Source organism: Siphateles boraxobius, unplaced genomic scaffold (genome assembly GCF_051911475.1).
Source record: "Siphateles boraxobius isolate OS27281-9 unplaced genomic scaffold, OSU_SipBor_1 1, whole genome shotgun sequence".
In the NCBI taxonomy this organism is placed as follows: domain Eukaryota; kingdom Metazoa; phylum Chordata; class Actinopteri; order Cypriniformes; family Leuciscidae; genus Siphateles; species Siphateles boraxobius.
This window is the reverse complement of record NW_027508699.1, coordinates 26,661,381-26,680,690: the sequence shown is the minus strand read 5'-3', so window position 1 is coordinate 26,680,690 and position 19,310 is coordinate 26,661,381. Positions and strand designations below refer to the sequence as shown.

The window sequence follows — 19,310 nt, the reverse complement described above, 5'->3', positions numbered from 1 at the left end:
AATGGACTCTACGAATGCTAGCCACATCTTTCCACTTTGTTTTACACTACAGTAGGTGTTTTAGCAAATGAGCCACTTCACTGGACATTATTCATTAGTAATTTAGTAATTAGTAATTTAAAATCTGATACATTGTAATTATGAAGTTTTGAAGTTTGATAAACAGATAAGAAAATGATACAGCTATTATTTCATATAATTGTATATTATATAACAATGGCAACATATCATTGTATTGATTTTTTTTATATAATAGATAAGGATAGATAAATAAAACAAATAGTCAAGTAATAATAAACATAAAGAAAAACTTCACGTTAAATGTCTGTAGATGAAAAATGATGAATGTCTAAAAAAACACAACGTGAAACAAGGCAAAAACAACACATGATAGCAAACGTTGATCTCTATAACCACTGTAAGCTGATTAAAAAAAGTAGACTACATCTCCGTTAATGTAATCTACATTAAATAAAAGGTAAACTTATGTGGGAGAAAATAGCAACAAACGTTTTAGCTCGTTACTGATGTTAATGTACTGTATGTCTCAGTCAAAATGATTGTCTTTACCATTCAGAGACATGTTGATTTAGACGTCCTTCCATTGACTCTATATCTTCCGTTTCCAGCTCTGGTTCAGAGTCTGGCTCAAACATATATGGTTGAATTCCGTAGGTCGCGGCCAGGTCGGGTTCATTCACAACTTGCGTCATGATGTCATTTTGGAATGATATGCTGAAGTTACCTGCAGTGTCAAGCCCCCTCCTTCCTGCCACCAATCAACGCGCCCCTCATTTGCATTATTAAAATGACCGTCCACGACAGCCAAAATATCGCATCAGATCTCGCGAGACAATAATGCATTCAGAAATAAGGGTCAGAGCTCTGTGTTTATTTTTTTTCCACCTCTCTTTTTTCTTAGAAGGGCCTGAAAGACTATAATAGAGCGTGGGTATCCAAGGTAATACTAGGTTATGACTCCTTTAAGACATCTGTTTTCATATCATTAGTACAGTAGAACTTAAAGGTGCCGTGTGTGATTTTTAGTGGCATCTAGTGGTGAGGTTGATGAATTGCAACCAACAAAAGTTATGGTGGCCGACAGTAAAATGTCATCGTCTGAGACAGCAGAGAGTAGCCACTTCAGCAATGAGGCTTCTTTACAAGGATAAATTAAGAAATTATGTTGACTTAATTATTCAGTAAAACTATAAGTTATTGCGAATATTATTGTTACTTGTTCATCATTGTGTCAGTGTTTTATTCGCTGAACTAAGCTTGCTTCCTTGCACGAAGAGTAACATAGTAACGAAACGTGTTTGTCTGTTTAGGGCTACTGTAGAAACCTGTTGAAGCATTTCAATGTAAGGGGAGCCGCGGTGTATGTAGATAGAAACTGCTCATTCTAAGTTAATTCAAATATAACGGTTCATTAAGTAAGGTCGTTATACACCACTGAAAACTTTTTTTTTTTTTCATGGTAGTGACGAAACGCGCTCTGTAGCGCTGTTTGTTCCCTGTCGGCTACGGTAGAAACATGACGACACAATATGTCGACCTCAATAGAAGGGGGTGCCCGCGGTTATGGAGATATAAATGTCTCATTCTAAGGTTATAAAAACATAACGGTTCATTATGCAAGGTCTTTATACACCACTGAAAACATAGTTATGGATCTTATATTGCATTTCTGTCAATAGATCCTCAGAAATATTACACATTGCACCTTTAAAGGTGGCCACTGAAGCAGAACAGCGAGGATGGAGAGTCCAGGTTTATCCAGTGGAAGTGGGTTGTAGAGTGTGCCACAAAACCTCTCCCGGTTCCTGAGAGACGTCGGATTCAGTGGCCAAGAGTTGCGTCGCACGGTAAAGAACTTATCTGAAGCAGCGGAAAGGAGCAGCAACTGGCTGTGGTTGAGACGGAAAGATTCTAGCTGGCTGTGTACAGGCCGCCATGCTACGGTTTCGTAGAATTCTTGAAAACTTGAAGAGTCTGTTGGTTTATTTGTATAGGTTGTATAGTATTTAGAGTCATTACGTTCCTGTGTGTATTGCGTGAATGACGGGTGGTTGGGCAGATATTGTGTTTTGCGGTAGGTGGTATGCCATACGGAACCGTTGCCACTGAAACTGCATATTAACGCACCAGTGGGGCTCGACAGCCTTAGTCAAACGGATTGGCGCGTATGGTTGGGTTGCGGAGAGATTGTGGTTAGGTCTCAGCAGCAGGAGGGATGTAGAGGTCAGTAATCTGGGCTGAATTGAGTGGGGGACGGAGGGGGGTGACTCTGGGACGCCAGAGTCACTGTCCAGCCCTCTTGAGGTGTCGTGGGCTAGTCGACGAAACAATGAGGACGGAAGGTAACCACTTGAAGACCCTAGAGATGTCCCCTACTCAGCTCTATCCAGACGGTTGTCATGAGGAGACCGCACTGTGGTTGCAGCCGTTGTGTGTGCTGACGCGTGTTAACACTAGACAGAAGGAGATTTACATCACCTTATGGAAAGAAGCGTAAATGGATGGAGAAGCATAGGTTACTGTAAAGCTATGTCTTAGTTGGTGCTTATCTTGGCGAAAGCCGAGTACAAATCAGCATGAAGTTTTAACATCTACTCTCGTGTAATGGAAATCATAAAGGAATAGTTCACCCAAAAATTTAAATTCTGTCTTTTTACTCGCCCTTATGTCATTTCAATCTGGTATGATTTTCTTTGTGTTGCCAAGAATAAAGAGTCACACAGGTTTAAGACAACATTATGCTACCATGCCTTATTCTGTCCTTTTAAATTCCCATTTGCTATATATTTAAATTTACTGTAATAGCCCCATGAAGTATAAAAACAGCCCCATGAAGTACAAAAACAATCACGTATGACAAGAAGAGCTTTACTTGACTTGAAATTACTTGAATGTTGGTGATGCTGAGATGACTCAAGATGTGCACACCGAAGAGCTTTCTTGTAATTAGACAAACACGACTAATATGACTAATGAATCGTGTATTAGGCATAATTTGCAGTACATGCAATAGAGGATCTTGGAGTGCATCAGGTGCAGGGGGGGATGAGTGTGAAAGGTTGGAGTGCTTCATACTGAACCACCTGCTTCATATGCCTCCATTCCAATCCTGCAGCACATCACACTGTAATAGATATATAACCTCTGTCTTCATAGCCAAGGCCTCAAGCATGACTGACAGAGGGTGACTCTTCCAGATTACCCATTTTAATCTTCCAGCAAGAATCTAATATGACCTCTCACCTGATGCCATGACCATTAGGTCTGAAGACCAGCTATGTCAACCATTTTTTTCTTTGAGCGAAAGCACCTGCACCCTCCAGTAGCTCAGGCAAAATTACAGACCCACACCAGACCATTTCATACACTTATGACCTTTAGACTGGATTACAAATTGGAGTTGAATGGTGGTTGGGGAATCAAGTTGACAATAATAAAATTGCTGTAAAATGTGATTAATGCCAGACATTTCTTCTTTAATTTTAGAACAGGTCAAAACTAGCTCTGCTACTCTAGGACTAGCAGTTTAAAGTGTTCATATACTACAATTAAAAATGTGTTGTAAAAATAATACATTTATTCACGCTGCTTACTCTGCAAAAATGTAAAAATAAATCAATTATTTTGTCATTTTTCCATTAAACATTCTTAAATCCAGATAAATGTACTTGAGAAGGGACGGTTTTTGTTAGTTATTAAGACTTATAAGACAATACATACTTTGATATTAAGTTACAGTTATTAAGTTAAATTTAGTGGTCGACCCATATATCGGCCGATATTTGGCTTTTTAAAAATATCGGCATCGGCCGATAAGTTTTCGTATTGGCCGATGTGTTGGAAGCGGGACTTTTATTTTGACGGCACTGCAGACTTTTATTTTTACGGGCGGCGCTGAGAACACCAGCACCTGAGAAGCGCCTGAATCTGATCACACAGCGCTCACTCACATTCTCCGTCTCTCTGTCAGTCATATCTAATACTTTGTTACACAGAACCGGTGGTTACAGAACTGGTAATCAAAGAAAGTAAATGGTATGCGAAAAAGTAATGTGTTCGCTTTTATATTATTTGTAACGAAAAGGCAAACAATCAGGATTTTTTCATGTACCGTCAACATTCAGCAAATGCGCATCTACATAATTTAAACAAATCTCTGAATATCTAATAAACATTTAATTTCACCATCCTTGCAGATTGAATCGAATCCAGCTGCTATATCTTGTGAAGTGTGCATTTGTAGCCTGCATACATGTGTTCCTGCGAGTGACGGTCAGTGTGAAGTGAGTAAATGCGAACAGAAGATCAGCTTCACAGGAGACGCGATCGAAAAACTTTAAATCTTTCATTTTAAAATATGCTGTGTTATATCCAGTTACCACTGCGTCATATTCATGTCGTTTTCAATGTGTGCTGTATGTAAAATTAGCGTTACCTTGTCAAAAGTCAAAGTAAAAAAAATATGATTATCAATGCGCATGAAATTACCAGATTACTGAGTGCCAGTGTTACTGTTACAGTGTTTACTTCCTTTTTATTGACATATTAATATATTTTTAAACAATTACTTTATTTGCAAAAATTCTGTAATAGGATTGCAGATTCAAGAAGTTGCCATCTAAAGTATAGGGCCTAAGCATGTTTATTTTAAATATTTTTAAATATTTATTACATGTATCTAATTTATTAAATATTGATTTATATAAATATAAAGTGTGTGTGTGTGTGTGTGTGTATATATATATATATATATATATATATATATATATATGTTTGATATATAAATATAAATATCGGCTTTATATCGGCCATCGGCCACCCTGCTCTCTAAGATATCGGCATCGGCCATCAAAAAACCCATATTGGTCGACCACTAGAATGAACTTAAGTAAACTTAGTTAAAGGACAAGTTCGGTATTTTACACTTAAAGCTCTGTTTTAAGATCGTTTCTGATGAAATAGAACGGTTAAGATTGAAATTAGGACAAATGCTGCTGTCCCGAGAATTTTCCGTTTCTGTATTAGCCTCGACAACTCGACAACGGTTTCATAGGGGCACTGGAAGAATCATTCATAAAACGCATTAAACTTTAGTTAACAAAGACGTGAAACGCACCCAGTGGTCTGGGGTGTTCACTGATATGCTCACACAAAAATCGCTGCAAAAGATGCTTTCCAACAGGTTTTATCGTATGTTTTGTCCAACTCCATTGACTTGTATTGGATTTTCTTTGAGGTAATGGTATTACTCCGCCGCCGGAGACGGAAATGGGGTTGTTTGTATTCTTTCTGTAGTTATGCAGTCGCGGTATCGTAGGCTACGCGATCCAAACATTGGCAAAGGTGCATTATCGCCACCAACCTGGGCTGGAGTGTCTATTATTCAAGCTCTCAATGGAAGAATGTCCGGTTGTGAGGCTTTTGGAAAAATAGGTCCACAGTTTTACAACGAATGGTAAAACACCTGTTGGAAAGCATCTTTTGCAGCGATTTTTGTGTGAGCATATCATTGAACACCCCAGACCACTCGGTGAGTTTCACATCTTTGTAAACTAAAGTTTAATGCGTTTTATGAATGATTCTTCCAGTGCCCCTATGAAACCATTGTGTAGGTGGGGGGGGGGGGGGGGGTGCTAATACAGAAACCGAAAATTCTCGGGACAGCAGCATTTGTCCAAATTTCAATCTTAACCGTAGTATTTCATCAGAAACGATCTTAAAACAGGACTTTAAGTGTAAAATGCAGAACTTGTACTTTAAGTTATTTTAAGAAGTTACTAAAAAAAGGTTTATTATTATCATCTCCTTGTCAAATTGTAATTGCTTCGTTGATCATGCACCTCACTAAGTTAATCTTAATTAAAAAATAATTAATAAAAGCAAAATGATTAACATTTATTTATTTTTGCAATGTAGGCCTACCCATACATATTTTTTTTGTACGAGCAACATTTTTGAGCAATGAAAGTTTGAAGTACTACTAAAAAATATGCTGGCCAAAACACTGTCTGCCTCAGCTGATAATCAATAGCAAATTTATTTTAGTGGACTATAGGCCACTGACAGGCTTGTTCAATAAAAAAGAAACGTGCCTATTATTGACTACTGTCACGTTTTGGTTTTGTTTCATGTCTGTCATGTGATCCCCTGTTATACTCATGTGATCCTGCCATGTGTTCCCAATGTGAATGTGTCATGGGCCATTTCTCAATATACGTTCTTGTCTGTACTTGTGTTCTTGTGGACTTGTGAAACGTCATCAGTCGCTACTCAAGTACTGTTCCAATTCAAAGTTCACATCTAGCCAAGTCCAGTTCAAATCCCCGGATGTGTTCTTGATCAGAATGTATCTCGCACCAACTAGCAAGCGTCAATAGCAGAGGAGAAAACCCGAGTAATATCAAAATACTACTGTTATTGGGTCACGAAATGTAATGTTAAAAATTTCGGCGAGAATGTAGTTGTTTAAAGCTCAAATCTGTGGTTTATTTAAAAAAGATAGCGCCTATTTGAAAAATGTATCTGACGTTTTCAGAGTTGTGAGATCCAGGCGATCACCGGGTGTTCATTGCTCATTAACCCCGACTGGAACAGCTTTCCCTCGGTTAGTCCTTCTGATGTTTGCAGCTGGCTCTGATGTCTCTAGTCTAGTGGTTAAACATGAGATATAATTAGTCTTGTGTATAAGTCGATCTTTGGTCTCATTAATCTATAGTTTGTTCCATGGCAAATTGTTTTGGCTGGGGCAAATTGAAGTTTCAAAACTTTATATATTTAGGCTATTTAACTTTAACTTTGTAGCCTAGAGAGCTGACTTATCTTTGACTGAATTGTTTGCTTTATTTCTCATTGTATAGCTTCTTATAACTTTTAGGCAACTTTTACTACTGGATATTATTGATCATTAAAACTGACATTTAACAAAAAGAGACAGTGTTGTGTAATTTTATATATTTTACTATTTTTTATATTTATTTTACTATACATTCTCTTCACTGTATGTACATGTATAATAAAATAAAATGACAAAACCCTGTCTCTGTTTGTTAAATGTCAGTTTTAATGATCAATAATGTTTCATATTTTTAAAATGAAAACAAAAAGATGCAGGGTTGTGTTTTATATTTTGTGTTATAAATATATGCAGTGAAGATAATCCATGTATGCGTTGCATGAACCACATTTGTTTGGTGAGGCCATTAATATGTTTAAGATTTTTTTGAATGAAAAGAGGCAGAGTGGTGTTTTATAACATATTTAGTTTAATTGTTGACGAAAAGAGGCAGAGTTGTATTTTATACCATATTTCGTTTTATTATTGCCTAAAATATACATAAAGAGATAACCGGAGTAACCAGAACGTGCTGAGTGACGCGATCAAGAACGCCGCTGTTCCATTTGCAGAATAACCGGACTTGCGTCCTCTCGTCCTCGGGAGTTTGTTCTCCTGAGTCGAACTTGGCAAGTCCGAACTAAGGACGCAAGTCCGAAGTTTGCGTACTTGGTATTGAGAAAAGGCCATGTTGTCACTGGATGATTGTATTGATGGCCATTGTCTAGTAATTAGTCTTTTGTATTTAAAGGGTATATTGCAGGTTTTTATTTTTTTCAAAATGAATATATAACCTTGTATGAAAATACAGGTCCTTCTAAAAAAATTAGCATATTGTGATAAAGTTCATTATTTTCAATAATGTAATGATAAAAATTAAACTTTCATATATTTTAGATTCATTGCACACCAACTGAAATATTTCAGGTCTTTTATTGTTTTAATACTGATGATTTTGGCATACAGCTCATGAAAACCCAAAATTCCTATCTCAAAAAATTAGCATATCATGAAAAGGGTCTCTAAACGAGCTATTAACCTAATCATCTGAACCAACTAATTAACTCTACACACCTGCAAAAGATTCCTGAGGCTTTTAAAAACTCCCAGCCTGTTTCATTACTCAAAACCGCAATCATGGGTAAGACTGCCGACCTGACTGCTGTCCAGAAGGCAATCATTGACACCCTCAAGCAAGAGGGTAAGACACAGAAAGAAATTTCTGAACAAATAGGCTGTTCCCAGAGTGCTGTATCAAGGCACCTCAGTGGGAAGTCTGTGGGAAGGAAAAAGTGTGGCAAAAAACGCTGCACAACGAGAAGAGGTGAACGGACCCTGAGGAACATTGTGGAGAAGGACCGATTCCAGACCTTGGGGGACCTGCGGAAGCAGTGGACTGAGTCTGGAGTAGAAACATCCAGAGCCACCGTGCAGAGGCGTGTGCAGGAAATGGGCTACAGGTGCCGCATTCCCCAGGTCAAGCCACTTTTGAACCAGAAACAGCGGCAGAAGCGCCTGACCTGGGCTACAGAGAAGCAGCACTGGACTGTTGCTCAGTGGTCCAAAGTACTTTTTTCGGATGAAAGCAAATTTTGCATGTCTCTCAGGAAATCAAGGTGCCAGAGTCTAGAGGAAGACTGGGGACAAGGAAATGCCAAAATGCCTGAAGTCCAGTGCTGCTTCTCTGTAGCCCAGGTCAGGCGCTTCTGCCTCTGTTTCTGGTTCAAAAGTGGCTTGACCTGGGGAATGCGGCACCTGTAGCCCATTTCTTTCTGTGTCTTACCCTCTTGCTTGAGGGTTTCAATAATGGCCTTCTGGACAGCAGTCAGGTCGGCAGTCTTACCCATGATTACGGTTTTGAGTAATGAAACAGGCTGGGAGTTTGTAAAAGCCTCAGGAATCTTTTGCAGGTGTTTAGAGTTAATTAGTTGGTTCAGATGATAAGGTTAATAGCTCGTTTAGAGACCCTTTTCATGATATGCTAATTTTTTGAGATAGGAAATTTGGGTTTTCATGAGCTGTATGCCAAAATCATCAGTATTAAAACAATAAAAGACCTGAAATATATCAGTTGGTTTGCAATGAAACTAAAATATATGAAAGTTTAATTTTTATCATTACATTATTGAAAATAATGAACTTTATCACAATATGCTAATTTTTTGAGAAGGACCTGTACTATATGAAAATTTAATGCAAGATTTAAAATTGTTTTGCAAGACATAAGGGCACAAATGGCTCGTATCCACAGCGGTACGGTATAGTACAGCACGGAACTTGGAAATTGGTCGTGAAGCTACCGTTACCCTCGGCTATTCACAACGGTAAAATTAATGATTTTAATTAATGTAATGCATGCATGAATATATCCACACAAAAGAAATTACCTTCAATACATCTAAAATAAAAAGAGTAGATTTTATAGCGCTAATCAACATTAATATTGATTTAATAATTATAAAATATTTTTTTCTTCCATAATTATTAATAACCGGCATTTTACAGAAATAGCATTTACAGAATAACATTAAAGAGTTAAAATATTGGTAATTCTATCCTCGCACTCATAGTTTTGAATATAATACATCACATCCGGTTGACCGGTCGCATACGCATATGATCGGAACTCCCCGCAGTCAGAGTCAGCGGCAAACGTCAGAACGACTAATGTTAGCCGAGTAAAGGCTGATCCAGAAGGGGTACATGAGCACCGAGCGGTGATCGCCTGGAATGGGATCTCACAACCTGGATCAAATTTTCATAAATCTTTATAAATAAATCACAGATTTGAGCTTTAAACAACTACATTCTCGCCTGAAAAACTCTTAAAACTACATTTCGTGACACAATAACAGTAGCATTATTATATTTCAAATGTATGTTAAAAAATGGCGCTTCTTATGTTGTCATTTTCCTTGTAGCACGCGCAAGTGACAATTCTCTATCAACCAATCAACGTTCTGCAGTGAGTCTAGCTCCACCCTTTAGGTAGGCCTACCGTACCATTGGGCTAGGTACCACAACCAAGCGTGCCGCACAAGCCCTGAAAAGTGAAGCCAAAGCATCTCGATCGCCCCCCGGTGACTGGTCCTAGAATAGGTCATAAACCCCGCCTCGCCATGTTTTTCAATGGGACGTGAGACCAACTAAACAATTAAATTACACTTCACATATTTTTTCCCCAAAGATAGTTTCTGTCATTTACTGTAGTTTTTATCACGCTGATGTAATTTCAAGTGTTAGTTTTTAAAATAAGTTTGTTTTTAGTTAGTTATTTGATGCTATAAAAATGGTGCTGTTGCATCATGATTGCGATTGATTCAGCGAGAGTGAGGGCGGGGCCTTGATTTCGCAACTTTACTTCCTGCTCACTACTGCGCTGGTCTGGTCCCGAGATCGCTACTGCGCAGACTCAAGTACCAAGATGTCAGCGGCATATCGGGACACTGGCGGCTTCACTTCTCGTCAATGGAAAAGAGCGAAGGGGCGTTGTCCATCTTTTTTTACAGTCTATGACCACAACAGAAGGGTACCTAAAAAGTGGTATGGTTCAGCATTTTGGTACCATTCACAACTTTTGACAGTGGAAACAGAAATAATTGAGTACCGTACTGTACTGTGCTTTTTTTCAACATCGTGTCACATTACGTCATGGGAGGGAGTCGTTTGCCGGGCTCTGCGATTGCTCAGTGCAGAATAGGTTAGGCTGGTATTCAGTAGTAGCGGTCATGAATCAGTGTGTTTTCGGTGGTTATTTATTTCAATTAATCATCGTCGTGGTAAACCATTGGGAATTATGACCTGTCAGGACATCGAGTCCATAGGTTTCCGAACAAGAAAAAGGATGGTGCTATCTTCCGTGCCTGGGTGCGTTTTGTGCAGGGTAAGAGACGGGACTTCACTTCTGCATCTGCTTCGATAAACATGGTAGTATGTAGCGTTCACTTTACACCAGATGATTATAATCCCGGCGATATGATGGAGTTCAACATGGGATGCCAAAGCAAGAACCAAGTGAGACTCTGGGCTGGTGCGGTTCCTTCCGTGCACACTGTCCCAGCTCCTTCATCAGGTCCGCCGTCAGCATGTGGTCCGGCCGCCAGTGGAAACATGGCAGTCATAGATCCGTCAGAGATCACTTATGTAAATCTTATGTAGTGACAGTTTTTGTTTTGAGTTTCATGCCGTGCCTTATGTTTTATCTTGTTTTTGGATATTATATAAATACTGCACTTGGGTTCTTCAAACTTGCCATCAGTGGGCTTACTTAAAACTACTCACTATGTCACTTTTGTGAATGTCTATTTCATTCTTTACACTCTTTGAATTATTATTTGTAAGCTTTTCTCATGAAGTGCTGATAAATTCAATTTGCATTTTTAATGAGCATATTATGTAATTTCATTTTTTTATTTTGATTGACGCCCTAGTAACAAGTCTAATATATGCCAGGAACATCTAAATTAGAAAATCAGTCTAGATGTTTCAACCATGCATAAAGTATAGAATGCTTCAGATCTAATCAGGAACTTATGACAAGATATACAAGAAAAGATACATGCTGAAACTGGCAACAGCTGCCAGATGAAGAACAAATAAACAAGCACATAATATTTCTATTTTGTTTGGCCTTTCTTGCTGTTAATTTTACATCAGACCTTAAGAACTATAACCCTTCATTCTTTGGCAGTCTGATATGGGTGGCCAAAGTGAGAGGGAAAGACTATGATGAAAGATGCAGCATTCTGAAGCTTCAATTGAAATGACATGATTTCACCTCTCCCCCTTTTTTTCTCATTAACAGGAGCATAAAAGTTGACCACCCCTCCAGTATTTAGGGCAAGGAGCTGCTGCGCAGAATAGTTGTACTGCGCTGAGCTCCAAAAATGAGTCAGATTGGTCAGCTAATGAGTCCTGACAGAGGCAGCAGCATCCAGAAGTCCCTGAAAAAATGATTTTGTTAATACCCTCTCCATTTGTATGCCTCTTCATCATCCACTTCATCTGGCAGAAGATAATGCGAACCAGTCAACTGTTTGCAAGAACTTATAACATATGCACACAAACACACACAAACACTGAAGATTAATGTGATGCGTCTTGATCTGAAATGAGAGGATCGATTTATGAATAATTTTTCTTTCTTAATAAACAATTAATTAAGCATTAACGTACGAGAGGCTGTGCTGTATTCTGAAGTGCATCTATAGCAGCGAAGCCAGGACCCAAACTACAGTATCTGTTTTATTAAATGTGTTTTAGCATTATAAATGGTGAATGGCTTTGTTGTGATCATGCTAAGCAGGCAATCTAAGTGAAGAGTGTTACTATTATGGATTTATAAGGTCAAGGGCGAGATTAAGAGGCTTATTTAATCAAGACAAACATTTATAATCTGTAAGACTAATAGAATTGTTTCAAAGCTTTGTCAACAATTGGGGAAAGTGGCAAAAATTACAATTTGTTCATATAGTTAATATTGTCAAATAAAATTAGATTAAAAACATTACTTTTGTCTTAAATGAAAAATGATCAGTTGGAGTAACAATGTATTTTATCCAGTATTACTCATATTCATGTCTTTCTCACAATGAATAAAAAACATATTTTTTAAGTTTTCATATACATATAAAATATTTCTATTTGTGTTCAAAGAGGCCCTCTTTTTTCATTCTTGTTAATCTTTTAATCAAATTTCCAAGCAATGAACAATTAACCTAGCACACCTGCAAGTACTTAATAGGTGCGTAGGACAAAGGCAATAATCACAGCCCAAATAAACTAGTAAACAGAAAACCTCCCAACTCGTAAAAGTGATACAAAATTATTCGGTAATGTTTCAGTCCCACAAACTATATCACTTATTTATACTTAAACAAATGCAAGATCAAAAATACAGAATAACCAATCCTCACATCACGACATATTATGACATAACCAAACACAACCAATACCAAACATGGGCCAAATTTGGAAAACATCCCAAAATGTTTAGAGGAGAAAAGAACACTTACATCTGAAAAAAATAATAAAAAAATAAACATATATTCTGCAATCTGTTAATTTAGATATCTTTGATGTCTATACGGTATGACTCAGCACCCTGAACCAATAGAACACAACAACAAGCTTTTTCATGTCATTGACTGACGAGATTAGCCTTTTTGCCAGTTGTTTCATGCGGTGACATCGGTGGAGTTATAATAGTTATTATAAGATACCACTCAGCTTATGTAATACTGCTAGTGCAGACACCATCAAACAACACAATGCTCCTCAGATTACACATTTCATTCTTTTGAACTACTTTTGAAACCTCAAAACAATAATATAGGGCTGTCAATAGATTAAGAAAATGACTTGATTAAGGTAATCAAATTAATCCTAAAAAAAAATGAAGATTTTTTTGTCTTGGTTGTCAGTGGCTTCTTAAAGACTACAAGCTGATGTAGTCACTGAGGTGTTGAGTGATTGATCATAAATGTACAAGTTCTTACCAGTGAGGTACTCTGGATCAGGCACTGGGTCGGACAGCTCCTCATGACACTGGGATTCATTCGGCACAGACGCCACCACCATGCCATCCGGGAGCTGCTGCTCGATGCCACGGGCAAAGTTTTTTTGCCTAGATAGCAGAAGATAGAGGAAAAAATCCACTAAAAACACAGGTCATTGTTTAAATGGTCAATTACATAAAGCATACATTTAAGCCCATTACATTTTTATTTATTTATATTTTACACATATTTTACTAAATAATATAAAAATGACCAGCAAATTGCTTGGTGGGGGGCAATTTGATCAATAAAACGAACCCATTTTAATGATAATGCTAAATAAAGAGCGAAAAAGAAAATCTTGTAAAATATGTAAACATTAACATGATTTATACATAATCTACCTGAAAGCTGAATAAATAAGTATTCTATTGATGTATGGTTTATTAGGATAGGACAATATTTGGCCGATATACAACTATTTGAAAATCTGAAATCTGAGGGTGCAAAAAATCGAAACATTGAGAAAATCGCCTTTAAAGTTGTCAATTTATGTTCGCGATTGTGCTGCATTCACTCACAAAAACAATTATTTTATATATTTACGGTAAGAAATTTACAAAATATCTTCATGGACCATGATCGTTACATAACATCCTAATGATTTTTGGCATACAAGAAAAATCGATCATTTTGACCCATACAATGTTGGCTATTGCCACAAATATACCCGTGCTACTTGTGACTGGTTTTGTGATCCAGGGTCAAATAAATGGAGGATGATGGAGTAAATAAAGTCATAGGATAGGATACTTTTAAAATGGTGTTAAAAGTCTTGTTATGTATATAATATGACATAAATATTGTGGTGAAAATTTGAAAGAAGATAGAGTAGCTGTAAGAGAACAAAAAAAAGCAAACTGAAGAAAGCAGTGCACAAAGGAATGACTGTATATCTAAATGAGATCTGCTGAAGTACTCTAGACTTGAGGAAAGAGAAAGAAAATACAGTTTAAGTTTAAACAACAATATAGAGATAAAAAAGTGAGAAGATGTGTTAAAGTAGATATAGTTTGGTTTCAAAGCAATGTGAGAAAATAAGTATGCATTGGAAAGAAGGCCTGATGGGAAGGGATAAACTGATATAACAGCAAAAGATGCAAAAACACACACACTTTGCATTTATAGAAGGTCTGACTCAATATCTCTCTATGTATCTTAAGTTAGATCAAGGTTATATTATTCCGGGAATGAGTATATACATGTGTGGAAACTGAACAATGCGATATAAAAAAAATGTGTGCCAAAGAAAAGAACAAATAAAAGGAGGAAAGAAGAATATAGAATAAACAATTTCCTTTTCAAGGCAAAAAAAAAAAAAGCACATAAGGGAAATATGCAGAACGCAGCAAGATTCTAGAGCGCTGTTTACAAAAGCATCTCGTAAATGAGCGAGCATCCAGGAAATTGTACAAGGCAACATTATGCAATTGAAATCTCTTTTTGAGCATTACTGTCATATCCGATTTAAAAGTGGACTTGGATGAGAGAATTATATTATCTCCGAATACACAGAGCACTGTATAAATAATTGGGCTTTAACAGGGAAAAAAGCCAGAGGCTTACAATATGTGCTTTATGTTAATAGAATGAAATGGCTTAAAGTGGAACACTCTGTCATTTATGTTCGACAAACAGTCATATATGCCTACAGTGCTAAGTACCCCCGCTTCCTAGATGATTTAAAACTTCCTGCTTTTAATAAAGAAAATTGTCATTTCCTTGGCATAATAATAACAATATCCTATAATATTTGTAACCCAGAACATGATATATCAGATTCCACAGATGTACTGTACAGTATATGCAACTGAAGGTTTTCTAGGCCAAATTAAATCGGGCATAACCCTCAAAAACTATTCCCAAATACATCCTCTTGGGTGCACATTCTGCAGAAATTTCTCTGAACATCAGGGGATTTCCTCCCCACATCTAATAAAAATATAAAAAAGTTGTTTCTCTTGTCAAATTTGAAGCACACGCTTCAATAGATACTCACATATTGAAATATTAATAGCTCTGCGTTATTGCTTGTCAAAGTCACATCTGATAAAAGGTTCAGTTCCCCACAGAGTCGGTGCAGCTAAATAGAAATGTGCAATAAACTTAGGGGCCAGTAATTTTAATGAAAATGATACATAAGGTTCTTAAGTTTCTGAAATTAATACCGGGTAACATTTATGACTACAACCCCTGTGAATTTAAATGTCTGTGAATTTTGGTGCATAATAATAAAAATAATAAAAGCAATATAAAATGTAAATGCTACTGTGTTGCTTACTACCAAATGTAATAGCTTACTACAACTTTCTCTATATTTTAGCCTACAAAATGACCTAAAATTATTACAGCAAATTACAAAAATGTTAACAGATACTTGCATGATGAATGCCTGTTACTTTCCCTATACTGCATACAGGAAAGTATCCTGAGAAAACGCGATGCAACTTCATTAATCATATGGGTTGACATACAGGAGGGAGATTTCAGTAATAATATCTAGCAGCACGCAATTATAGACAGAATATGCAAGTTTTATGAAATGCTCTGGGCATTGAAGGTGAGATTAGAATGGCAAAAGGTGAATAATATAAATAATTAAAAATGACAATAGAACAATTCTGCATGTAAAAATAGGTGAACTGTTGCTGGCCAGATTATCATAATAGGGTACAATAATAACAGAACACAACGGAAAGTCTTGAAAAGCCATCTAAATACAACATGGCATACTCAGAAAGTTAGCATGCTAAAATTGCTGGAGAATGAGAAACAAACTTTTGCAGCAAGTACATTTAGTTTTCTTTTGATTTAAGTAACTTAAAACCAAAGGGTCGGAAATTAAGTTATTCATTTCCAGGCAAGATAACGAGATATCAGATGTCAATTAATATCGTTAAGAGGTGATTTAATGCATTATTAATCATAATATGCAAGGCTGAATTCATTCATCTAGAACTGCAGAATTGTGAGCTAGTAGTTTTATTTTGTTTAAACTTGTACCTTGTAAACCACTAAACAGAACTGCAAAAATAATACCTAAGGTTTTCCCAAACACACCCCAAACCTGCCATTGGTCAGTCAAACAGATAGTCCCACCTCAAACACACGCCATTTGTTGCCCCACAAAGACACAAATTATATCCACTTTTCTGGAGAAAGTGGCACATTAAAAATAACTATAATAATATTTTTTTATAAAATTATAAGTATCGAAAATATCACAGCATACTGTAAACTGGAAAACAACATTAATTTTCTATTTTCTAATTATAAAAGTTATAAGAGTGTTTGAAAATATGAGCCATATGAATACACCCTAAACTTCAAGCTTTTAAAAAAAAAAAATCTGACTCCTCATGGCCTGTGTGTGATGTTTTAATTTAGTGCTTGGAGGAGAAAGGTAGCACTTTGAGTTTCTTACTCTGGATAGAAACACCCAACTGGGAGATTTTAAGAGAGGTAGTCCTAATCATGATTCTGCAAACCCTTAATGAGAACAAAGGGCAGTAAAAAAATTCATTAAAAACAGCTCAAATCACGCTGGGAAGGAACAGAAGTGAAACTGGTTAAGGCTGGAACCCAGAGGAAAGGGAAAGTAATTAGGAAAGGGCACATGTTTTTAGGTGGAATGTCTCATGATGATACGACAAAATCGAAATGAAATCCTGGCAATTCACACAATATATGGAAGTAGAAGTAGGCATAGGTACACTGTTTGAATGCCCTATAAAAGTGTGTATAGTATTTAATTGAGATGTCAACTAAATATTTGCATACTTTACTTAATTTCGTAGCACTCAGATACACAGATATGGCGCTGCCATTAAAAAAAAATAAAAATAAAAACTGACTTACTGCTGCTCAACAAGCTATAGACTTTTGGCAGCAGTACCATAGGGACTTTCTGGATAAAGACAGTAGCACAGCCTCGAGCACAACATCCAGTGGGTAACCCGAACTCAGTGTACCGTATTTGAAGAATGCACTGTGTAAATGCCTATGTGTGTGTGTGCAAACTTCAACAATGTGCAGTAAAATTTGGTTTGTCAGTATTTGTATGCCTTACTCTCTCTCACTCTCTCTCGATGTTCTGATGTTCTCTGCCAACCAAGAAACAAACAAAAAAAATCCCTAGCAATGCCATGTTTATCTATCTATCTATCTATCTATCTATCTATCTATCTATCTATCTATCTATCTATCTATCTATCTCTCCGACTTACTGTACGGCATGTAAAACCTTCAAACTTCAAGCTTTTAAAATGATTTTACACTTTAGCCAACTAACATCAAATTTTGTCTTAAACTTAATCTGTCAAGTTCCTTTTGCACTTTTCCAAAAACACTGATTGTCCATGTTTAGAGCTTAGAATGCTTCACAAATTCACCAAACTTCTGTTATTATTAAAGCAAGAGATATATACAGTATGTGTATATTTATATATATATATATATATGTGTGTGTGTGTGTTAGTGTGGCTGAAAATTGTAATTGGGACATAAATAGCACCAATATAAAATTTTTTGTGGAAATGCCACTGGAACATGTCAATTACTGCTTGGGGAGGTGCCGATTCGACTTGTAACGTGCCAGATGCTACATCTCAAAAGACCACATATAATTAAAATGATGAGCACAGACATGCAGTTGGCTTGCAGTACCGAATCAGATGAACTATAAGCTAAATTAAGCTAACAATTAACAAGCGCAACAGGCTGGTATTTTGAGATGGAACTGAATGGAATGGAGAAATCTAATGCCATAATATCTATGTATGTTTAAAATGTATGAAAATATAAATATGCCTTAGCATGAATAATAATACAAAAATGAAACATGGGTGAGAAAGATTCAAAGTACAAGTAAGAAGTTATTGAAAAATTGGTGTTGAGAAGGTGATAATGTCATAGGTTTCTAAAAAAAAAACCACAAGATTTTGAAAGTCACTTGGCTCCAAACATCACTGGACCCCATTGCATTTGATTGTATGGACAAAGTTAAGAACATCATATTTTTCTAAATATCTTTCGTGTCCCACATATGTAAGAAAGGCTTTTCATGAGGGTAAACAAAGGATTTTCAAATTTGGGGGAAGGATCCCTTTAAATAGAAACCAAACTTTTGCCAAAACACTAGAATCTGAAAATCTGAATTTTGAATATAATAGCCTATTAAACACTTCAAACTAGGGGTGACCCCGAATAGTCGAAGATTCGATGCTTCGAAAGGAGGAGCCTGATTCGACTACCAATCTCACGGTCGAATCTTCGCAGATGTGTTATTAAACGAGGATTATGTCATTTTGGCTATATGAGTGTGCTCAATGTCTGATTTCACATAGAACTACTGGTTTTCTGTCATACTTTAATATACAGCCTATTATGATAATGCTGTCAATAAAAATGTGCAAAGAAAGAAGCTTTTAATAAATATTTTGTAACGTGCGTGCAGCGTGAATAAATCCAAACACCCCGTGACAGATTTAAGTTTCACTTTCGATCCGTGACCGACAGAGGAGCATCTTGTCGGCAGGATTTAAATCTTTAAAAATGTCTGGGATAAGAAAATCTAAATGCACACCATCAGAAAGGATATTCTCCAAGGCTGGATTTTCATTTTCATCAGGAAAACCATGATCGCACTTCTGCCGGCCAACGTTACCAGGTTGGTTTTCCTCGGGACGTTCTAAAATGCTTAACGTGAAAAAAGCTTTTAAAACGCTTAAATGGCACTTTTACGTGCTTAATGTATGTATACAGTAGGCTACACACCTTAAGAAACCATTCTATGAGCAGATAAGCAGATGAACCCAGAATATGAACGCAACGCGTTTCTCCAATAGAAAGTCACGTAGGCCTAAAGCTTTTTCTTTAACGGTTTTCTATGGGAGGAAAAT

At 36.8% G+C, this 19,310-nt stretch overlaps 1 protein-coding gene across 2 annotated transcripts in view; it reads right to left on the bottom strand.

The window, feature by feature from the left end:
* The window catches only part of astn1 (astrotactin 1), a 305,138-nt gene that overhangs the window by 131,105 nt on the left and 154,723 nt on the right, over positions 1 to 19,310 (bottom strand). For both annotated transcript variants that reach the window (XM_077231865.1, XM_077231856.1), the window contains exon 14: positions 13,351 to 13,478. In XM_077231865.1, the coding sequence (XP_077087980.1) occupies positions 13,351 to 13,478 (128 nt within the window). The remainder of the gene's footprint in view (positions 1 to 13,350; positions 13,479 to 19,310) is intronic.